Source organism: Apostichopus japonicus, chromosome 10 (assembly GCF_037975245.1).
Source record: "Apostichopus japonicus isolate 1M-3 chromosome 10, ASM3797524v1, whole genome shotgun sequence".
NCBI classification, from domain to species: domain Eukaryota; kingdom Metazoa; phylum Echinodermata; class Holothuroidea; order Aspidochirotida; family Stichopodidae; genus Apostichopus; species Apostichopus japonicus.
In genome coordinates this window covers 15,494,801-15,505,153 of record NC_092570.1, presented here as the reverse complement: position 1 = coordinate 15,505,153, position 10,353 = coordinate 15,494,801, and the positions used below count along the sequence as shown (strand labels likewise).

At 37.4% G+C, this 10,353-nt stretch overlaps 1 protein-coding gene across 2 annotated transcripts in view; it reads left to right on the top strand.

Moving 5' to 3' along the window:
- The first annotated feature begins 3,728 nt into the window (after nt 1-3,728).
- LOC139974640 (uncharacterized) overlaps nt 3,729-10,353 on the top strand; it is a 199,104-nt gene continuing 192,479 nt past the window's right edge. For both annotated transcript variants that reach the window (XM_071981866.1, XM_071981865.1), the window contains exons 1-3: nt 3,729-3,895; nt 6,500-6,676; nt 8,708-8,889. In XM_071981866.1, coding sequence (XP_071837967.1) covers nt 3,811-3,895; nt 6,500-6,676; nt 8,708-8,889 — 444 coding nt within the window. In that variant the 5' untranslated portion in view covers nt 3,729-3,810. The remainder of the gene's footprint in view (nt 3,896-6,499; nt 6,677-8,707; nt 8,890-10,353) is intronic.

Below are 10,353 nucleotides of genomic sequence, written 5' to 3'. Positions count from 1 at the left end.
CATCCTGTGTATTCTATTTTTGTTTCCATTGAAGTTATTATTATTTATAATTTTGAATTCTGATGAACCTTTTAAACATATTCATCTAAAATTATTCTTCTGTGAAATTTAATTTCTTTTTCTTTTCTTTTTTTCTTTTTTTTTTCTTTTCCTATATTTCATTACTCACACTTGTAGAATTTTCTAACAATGTAATTCTCTATTAAAGATCTAATTTAGTGAAAATTGTAGAATAATAGTTTTTATATCTAAATAATTAGGCTTCAAAACTAAAAACAGAAAAATGGGAGAAAAGGTTTGACCCTAAACTTAGAATTTATCTTAATACTTTCATAATAAAAAATGTTGGTCAATTTTGTTTTCAGTTTAATTGTCTTCAGAGAAAAATCTCACATAATTTGTTTTCTTCTGGAAAATCAAAATTATATATTTCCTTGAATGAAGGACCTTGTTTCAAGTGCTATAGCATGGTTTAACAAATCAATAGCATTCTTTTTTTTCAGCGTCATAACTGGTCAAGATGTATCAGTTAAGACTGCATACTTCCATAGTTGATAGAAGGAAAGATGGAACATGTGTTAAAGAGTTATTTTGATAAAATCAAAGTGTTTTAAAACTTTCTAAATTATCCTAAAACTCAATGGTTGCAAGGTTGGATGTACCTTGCAAAGAAGTGCCAAACCTGTACGAATCGTTAGAGATTAATTTGAGAAAATCATTATAGTGTTTTCTCAGAATTTTTCAAGATTGACAAATATTCATTCGTTAAAAGTTTAAGATACTGTTTAATAGGGAGGAATTGACAACAGTCATAGTTGCTTTTTGTTTGGGGGGAGGGGTTGGGGGGGTGGGCAGACTTATATTGTGAAGGTCTTTAGAAAGACAGGTCATAGACCTCATTAAAATATGCATAAACCTGAAACACTAAAGAAAATAAAAACTCCCACAGAGCATGACAGTATAAAATACCATCGTCCAGGTATCATTTTTTTCTTTCAAGGATCACTTGAATCATTTTCCTTGCTGTTCCAATGCCTTTTTGACATTTGTCTCTCAGATTGGGTGGAGGGGAGAGGAGGGAGGGGGAGAGCATGGGGGAGGAAGAAGGAGAGGAATAAAGTTACTAATTTTATCTCTTTAAGACAGCGATATGTTTTGTATCAGTGAGAGCTTTTAGTCTGCAGTGTCTTTTCACAGTTTTTCCTGCTTTAAGTGGCTCTTATAAATGTTGCATGGCTTTCATATGCAAATTACCAAAGAGGGCATTACGAATATCTATAATGTTGCCTGACCGATTCAGCCAGTTGGGACAGCTTTTTTTTAATGCTAATACCACTCAAAACTGTCCTCCCTTTTCATGCTTTAAAGCACTCGTATTGACAGTACGAACAGTTCCTAACCTTTCATCTGATAGAAACATACTATTCATACTGCTCATACTGACACTACGAGTGCTCTGAAAGCGGGACACGACAGTACAGTATAGTATAGTATAGAGAGAATTCTCCCAACTGGGTGGACTGATTTGTATTATTGCAATGTTTTCATTGTTGGGGGGGGGAGGGACATCTAAAAAGAGACAGTACCATTATACTTCCCATTGGTTAACTGAACGTATGCTTCATACTTTAACGTTACAAATATGTAGTCTTTATAAATCCCATCACGATTCATATCTTTAAATGAGGAAAACATTTTCCAAAGAAAGAGTTGACGGAAAAAACAAATGAAATGTTTCCATATTTGTCTTCATTCAGTGTGTTTTATATACCATCGTGGTGTGTTTAAATTGCTGTTTACAAGAAGACGGTTAATGTTTTGAACTTTTGATGTCTTGGGAAAAGGAATCTATGCCATGGTGATGACATGTTTTTCAGTGTGCATGCATGTTCATGAAAGGACTCCCATAGCCAGTTGAATCTCTGGTTCTTCTATGATTCCCATCCACCTATCCTCTCCAAAACGGATGATATAAGGTGCAAAATTAAATTTTGATCTGTTGGAGAACTGTTACAAAAAACACTGCTATGTGTCCAGGATGAACTTCTATAAAACACTTAAAAAGTTTCAGGAGGGCCCCCTTGAAACATCGGCTCATTGATGAAAGTAGCTGGACCACTAATTCATAGACCAGTTTCTTTACACATGCAACTCAAAACTCAGTAGAATAACATATGCCATTCAGCATTGTTCTTATAGGAAATTGCAAGCCCTTGTTAAGTTCTAGCCTCAGCAACAACGGCTGAATATTTTCCACGGTGAGTCTACCACACGGTAAAAGACTTCCTGACGTCATCAAGATAGAATTTCAGACGTATTTTATAAACAATGGCGGCTTACTGTGCATTGTGGTTAGGCCATAGGAGCCAATTTTCAAAGCGAGCGTATTCATTCTAACAGAAAGCGGTTAAAGGATTGGTTCAGTTGTCATACATGTTTATGTTATATGAAAGAGGACAATAAAAGAAACACAATGGTGAAAGAACTGTTCAAATATCTTTTTCGGTTAAAGAGATATTCAAGTGTAAAGTTTTATCAGATTGTGTAGAAACTGCTGAAATCTGACTAGCTGTGATGTCACATCCTCACATTCCTGAAAAGTCTTTGTTTTTTTCCTTTAAATATTTTGTGAGATTTCATGACTTTCAACCAAAATATATATCAGGAGATCTCATATTTGTCCAAAGGAAGTAGATTAAACATCTGAAGAATTTTTGATTATATTATTTTCAAATGTGTTAAAAAATGTAAATAATTTTTAAAGAAATATATTCACAAATGTTAAGAAAGTGAGGATGTGACGTCACACCCTCACATTAAGAAGAACAAAACATGCAACGACATCGTGAATTAAGCCTTATAAGGAGCATTTAAGAGGTTTATATGCTGAATATCTTGAAAACCGAAATGGCTGTAAACAACGCGTTACTATAGCACTCAAACTTTGCTTTGAACGACAAGTTCAGAATAAAATTCCTGCCAGCTACCGATTATGCATTCAATCTCGACGATCTAAGATATCTGATTTGCAGTTCTATTGTGTAGTAGTAAATGATCGAGAGGATGAACTTTGTTGTTGACTTTTGTCTCATTCACTCGTGACTCCTATGGGCTCGGACCGTGCTGAGCCGGGGGCCCCGACCAAAAGGTGGCCACCCGCAATACTGATGCTTAGAAAAAGGGTAGCCTACCTCTTCGGATAGGGAGGGACCGTTTTTACTGGGTAAGAAAAAACTCATGCTAGGCTGAATAAGACAATATACATAATTCCCAGTGATACGGAATACGGACATCATGATCATGGGCTCATTCGGGTATTAATGTAGGCCTATGTATCGAGCTAGAGTTGTGTTATTGATTATTATATATAATAATCATCATATGATGAAAACAAAGTAATCAAAAATTGACATTTGAAATTTCAATGATTTCCCCCAACCAACAGTTCTCTAATTATGTTAATTGCAAACGGCGACCCATAATCCATTACTGAATTTATTGAAAGTTCAAAATCCTAAGACATGAGATCTCAAAATAATCGATTTTTAAGTTCGAGTAGACACGTACAGTTCTGTTTACTATATAACATACACGCGAATGTAAGCAGACCTGAAAAGCCTTTGTGTAGTAACAAATGAACAGCATATAAGGTCAAAAGTCCACACACAATCTCTGTCATGTGATTCGTTCTGCTTTGATAACCGTACAGGCTGTACAGCATAGTATTTCCTTACCTGTATATAGCCTATACAAGTTCTACATGGGCCTATATATATAGACTGTCTTTGCGATTGGTTTACATTTCGCTGCATGCAGACTATTAACTATATACAGCTACGAGTTGCAGAGTTCGATATAACAATGGCGTCACTGTTGTGGAAAACGATATGTTACGGTAAAGTATCGCTTATAGTGTAATATATGATTTCTTTTATTTGAAGAGGCCTGTGTATAGAAAATACTACCTGTTAATTAATACCTGTTTCTATAACACCTGTATGAGCCTATATTCTGGCAGCGGGTAGACACGTTGAAAACGTAGGAACCACATACAGCTGCCATTAGGACGTACGGCGTTCTGTGGCGACATCAATCCACAAAGTTTAACCTCCCAGGCTCCCACTATAGTTTACGGTTTCACAGAAGCCTTTAAAATAGTCTGTTCAGAACTGTCGCTAAGTTCAGACAGAGTTGTGCTAAAATGATTCCTCTTGGTATCTACAGTAAAGTTTAAACGTATTCATTTCATTATGTATTGGTGTTTTTCTCTGAAGTATTATGATACTATAATAAAAATTGTGTACTATAGGCTATAGTAGCGCATTTTGACTGTCTTGAATCAAGTCTATTCGAAGGATACTGTGGGTGTCATCTTAATTGCTAAAATTTGGAATTTTCCCTCCAAGTTTTAACACAGCTAGTGTTCAAAATGAAATTTCATTTGCTTTGGTGTAGTCGTTCTTTAACGATTATGACGTTATTTACAGTGATATGTTGGTCTATTTGTTTAATAACTTCGCATTGTAGCACTTTCGAATTTTCAGTGGGCCAACATGAGTTATTAGAGAACTAAAGTGCAAAACCCTAGTGCCACACACAGGGTCATCGGAAGCCAGCTGGTCGATCCTAGTGGGAAAATTAATATCCATATAGGGCCCCTTTTGGTAGTTTTCATTCTCATTAAATATATTATGAAACCGAGAATAAATTATTCCTCGTTGTCCCGCATTGGGGCTCCCTAAGAAATTGTTAGTATTAAATACTTTTAGATGCGATTTCATGGCACATAACAAGCAAAACTAATGCACATAAGGACCTATTCTCGTCGCATTTTGATATACTCCTTGTGATAATTTGTTTAACACAACTCTGGACTTGCCAGAACATGCGATCGCTGAAGGCGCGAATACCCCGTGCGGAGGGGGGGGGGCGGGCGATTTTCCCCCAAACTGAACAGACATTAAAATTATTTCCTTGATTCTGATTGGCTGATCAAAACCGGAATGGTAGTCTGCGTTTATCAATGAATCCGAAGTGATTCAATGGCTGTTACACTCACTGTACCTCACTGTACACTCACTGGCTAGCACACAGTCGCTCGCCGTCTTAATTACCAATGCATATTCGACTAGGCCTATCATGATTCATTGACTGAATACATTTTGAATTTATTATCATAAAACTAAAAGTATCGCAAGTCCAAATGTACACAAACACCTCGTATTATGTGCATCGGCTCCACGTATACAATTCAAATGCACTGTGTTTTATTGTGTTATATACTATACACAGTACAATAGGCTACATTACTTGTGTTGTGTAGAGCGGAGTCAAGCGAGTAAACAAACGATCGAGGACTGCCTATAATGGGCGCAGTAGTTGGCCATAGTTGTTTCATTGTGTTCAGAACACGATATACTTTCGTTCATATATACCTACCAAAAGTTCTGGAAAGTTGCTAATGTGAATATCTTGAATTTGTTCGTGTTGATCATACTTGGAGGGATCCATGTTGAATACTTAAGTATATCACGTGCTCGCTGAGAGCCAATCAGAATCGAGGAAATGATTTCAGGGTCAGTTCAGTTTGGGGGGATAATCGCGTGCGGGGGGTTTGGGTGTACGCTGGCCAGAAATGTTTAAATTAAATATTTTTGATTCGAGTTCCGAGCACATGAAAGCTCGCAAAATAGTACACAACTACCATTTGCATAACTGGAACAACCTTTCGCGTATTGACATATTACAATATTTATTACATTCTAATCTGGGAGATGGCTTCGCCCACAGCTTTTGACCTTGGGGGGTGGCTGTCGCCCCTTGCTCTTCGGTTCCTTCACCTATACGCTAACATAATAACGGTTCGTTGAAACAATCCTGATTACATAAAGTGTTAATACATATATACCTATATATATATATATATATATATATACCTATATATATATATAAATATATATATCTATATATACCTATATATATATATATAAATATATATATATATATATATATATATATTTCAGCAATACAACACTTTGTAATTAATAAGCTTTTACGTTCACACCAAAAGGACATTTTTAAATAACAAGAAGTACATTAATTTAGGCCTATATGCTAACAAATGTATGGAAATTACCACATTTTGAACTGCGGTTTGGTGGGATTTTAGTCCTGTCTATAGATATCTGCACCGATTAATAAAACATAAAAAAAAAACACTTTTTAAGAGAAGTCACCCAGGAAAGAACCTGGGCACGAAAACCAACTTGAAACAACCGAACGACTGATCCGCTCTCAACCCCAGTCCCAATTGCATAGAGACTGTGACTGTGTGATCATCGTCGGGTGTGTATCACCATTCCCCTCAAAAGGGAACATATCCGACACATGATCTTAGCCAAAAGGCTGAGAAGCTATTACACAAAAAATGTATTTTATTAAAGTATGCCGTTTTTTTTTTAAAATCTAATAACGACTGTTTTATAACCTGACATAACAGTTTTTATCCTGACAACTGGAACTTTATCAGCCGAAGCTCAAGCCGTATGGAGACTGGATGAAAATGCAACCACTACAGTCGCCCAACCAACATCAGTGGTAACAACAATGGCAACAACCATGGCAAAAACCACGGCAACCAACGCAACAACAAACGCACCTACTTCACCCATAACAGGTACCGGTACTTACATGCATGAGTATTCAATTTTCTGTTTCAATATAGTAGTATATGTTTCAAAGAAATTAAGAAACATTTCTTTGATTTTGCTTGACGAAATTTTTCTTTCACATGATTTGCTATATCTTGTACGTGGACAGTTTTGTTATTGATGTGAACGATTGTAATCATTAAATTTAGGTAGACAAAAATATACGTATATAGCAGGCATGAGACTCTTCCGCGGAAACGCGGATTTCCGATTTTTTTTTTCATTTTCGCGTTTTTTTCTCGTAATTCGCGTTTTTTATTATTTTTTATTTATTTTTTTATTTAATTTTATTTTTTTATTTTTTTTTGCCGAACATGCTGGACTGTGAAGGGAAGGAACACCGAATTTGACCAGTGGTGGAATCAAGTAGCACAAAGCAAGCAAAAAAGCCTTTTTTTGGTTCAAAAAAGCTAATGGATAAATTATACAAGCAGAAATTCCACACTTTTTTTGGCGAGTTACGTGATGTGATAGATTCCATCTAGAGTCCACCATTTTGCATCTAAGCCCTCCTTACCTGACAAAAAAATTCTAAAGGGGAGGGGGACACCCCCTCCCCTTAAACCCCTCCTCCAGGGCGGCGATAGATAAATTTCAGATTTTTTTTCCCCGGCTCAGTCTCATCCCTGATATAGCCTACCATCAACTGTTATATAGATCTTTTCTTTCTACACGGTGTTATATATGTTATATTATATATATGCGAATGTATAGGCTATATACAATTGATGCTCGTTTCCTGTTAAGTCGGTTAGTAATTCGGTCTATTTCTGCAGTGTAATGAAAGTTGGTGCTACGCATGTATGCGAACAAAATCATTTTCGGGAGAAGATCCACACGTCATGCAAATATTATACGGGAATAGGTATGCCCAACAACAGGTTGGAATACAAAACATAACGTTGGCGTTTTAACAACTAAACTATATATACTTAATGTAAAACGAAGTATAGGCCTACCTGTTTCAACATATTCATAAGCCTAGCGGTCTGTACGTATAAAATAGCACTTGGCTCGGTTCGTATGTTCCCTGGAAACTATTTCCTTAATTCTGTATGGTCATAGGCGTAGGAGCCTAATTTGATTGGGGGGGGGGGGGGGGGGGGGGCTGTAACGACTTGCCCGAAAAATATAACCAAAATTTTTCGCGCGCTCCGCGCGCGTTCAACATGTTAATCTGCATATCATCTTCGTCTTCGTCTTCGATACGGTGACACATCCGCAAAAAGGGACAATATCTCACCACACACACGTCAAGAGAATAACTAGTTAAATCTGACCCGAGTACTGATATAAGTGACAGGATTCACAGAACCACTGGAACTACTAATGAGGTCTGAAGGCAGACTATTCCAATCCCTAATTGTATTTGGAAAAAAACTATACTTATAGCAATTGGTACTGGCATACAGTTGGCAGAAATGCATATCATGCATGTTCCGACTCCTACGCAGAGGCTTTCTTAGGCAGTCAATAGGGATCTGAGCCTGACCATAGATGCCCTTAGCAAATAAGATGATTCTACTTTGAATGCCTTTCATATAGGCATTCATAGGTTATTACATCACATGCCAATAACATACAATCATTTTCCGTGTTATTACCCTTCCATATTGGTTACAATTATTGGGGAAGTCGTTACAACAATACTGATCATAATAATATAAGTTTAACCATTGAAAAACACATTGCAAATTATTATTCTTTCAGTAGGTGCCCGAAAAATTCTCAGCATAATGCCCGAATTTTCACCCAAAAACTTTGGTTGGGGGCTGCAGCCCCCCTCCCAGCCCCCCCCCGCCTCCTACGCCTTTGTGTATGGTTAAAACATTCAACTTGTCTTCAGTCCGTTCGCATAGAATTACAGCTGTGTCGACATTTGACCTCGGGTCATGCGACAAATCGCAGATGTCCGACCGATAGAATATATACCATTTTTGCTTTCGTTTACAGAATGCTCTCTATATTTTCCACTTTTCTTTTCGATCAAACTTAAGGTGAACTTACCACTAATCTTCAAACTGATATGACGACAAGTTTTGTAACGGACGTGATAGCGACTACAACTTTCACCATGCCGATGACGACCGATGCTAAGAAGTTCGGGGAATGGACTGTCGTTAAGGATGGGAAAGATTGTATGAAAATACTGCTTGGCGGTGTATTCCAGTATGGCGAGGTATATGTTAACAGGAATGTATGAAAATACAGCTTGGCGGTGCATTCAAGTATGGGCGAGGTATATGTGAACAGGAATGAATACAGCTTGGCGGTGTATTCAAGTATGGGCGAGGTATATAATAACAAGAATGTATGAAAATACAGCTTGGCGGTGCATTCAAGTATGGCGAGGTATATGTTAACAGGAATGTATACAGCTTGGCGGTGTATTCAAGTATGGGCGAGGTATATGTTAACAGGAATGTATGAAAATACAGCTTGGCGGTGCATTCAAGTATGGCGAGGTATATGTTAACAGGAATGTATACAGCTTGGCGGTGCATTCAAGTATGGGCGAGGTATATGTGAACAGGAATGTATGAAAATACAGCTTGGCGGTGCATTCAAGTATGGGCGAGGTATATGTGAACAGGAATGTATGAAAATACAGCTTGGCGGTGCATTCAAGTATGGGCGAGGTATATGTTAACAAGAATGTATGAAAATACAGCTTGGCGGTGTATTCAAGTATGGGCGAGGTATATGTTAACAAGAATGTATGAAAATACAGCTTGGCGGTGCATTCAAGTATGGGCGAGGTATATGTTAACAAGAATGTATGAAAATACAGCTTGGCGGTGTATTCAAGTATGGCGAGGTACATGTTAACAAGAATGTATGAAAATACAGCTTGGCGGTGTATTCAAGTATGGGCGAGGTAAATGTTAACAGGATTGTATGAAAATACAGCTTGGCGGTGTATTCAAGTATGGCGAGGTATATGTTAACAGGAATGTATGAAAATACAGCTTGGCGGTGTATTCAAGTATGGGCGAGGTAAATGTTAACAGGATTGTATGAAAATACAGCTTGGCGGTGCATTCAAGTATGGCGAGGTATATGTTAACAGGAATGTATGAAAATACAGCTTGGCGGTGCATTCAAGTATGGCGAGGTATATGTTAACAGGATTGTATGAAAATACAGCTTGGCGGTGTATTCAAGTATGGGCGAGGTATATGTTAACAGGATTGTATGAAAATACAGCTTGGCGGTGTATTCAAGTATGGGCGAGGTATATGTTAACAAGAATGTATGAAAATACAGCTTGGCGGTGCATTCAAGTATGGCGAGGTATATGTGAACAGGAATGTATGAAAATACAGCTTGGCGGTGCTTTCAAGTATGGGCGAGGTATATGTGAACAGGAATGTATGAAAATACAGCTTGGCGGTGCATTCAAGTATGGGCGAGGTATATGTTAACAGGAATGTATGAAAATACAGCTTGGCGGTGCATTCAAGTATGGGCGAGGTATATGTTAACAAGAATGTATGAAAATACAGCTTGGCGGTGTATTCAAGTATGGGCGAGGTATATGTTAACAAGAATGTATGAAAATACAGCTTGGCGGTGTATTCAAGTATGGGCGAGGTATATGTTAACAAGAATGTATGAAAATACAGCTTGGCGGTGTATTCAA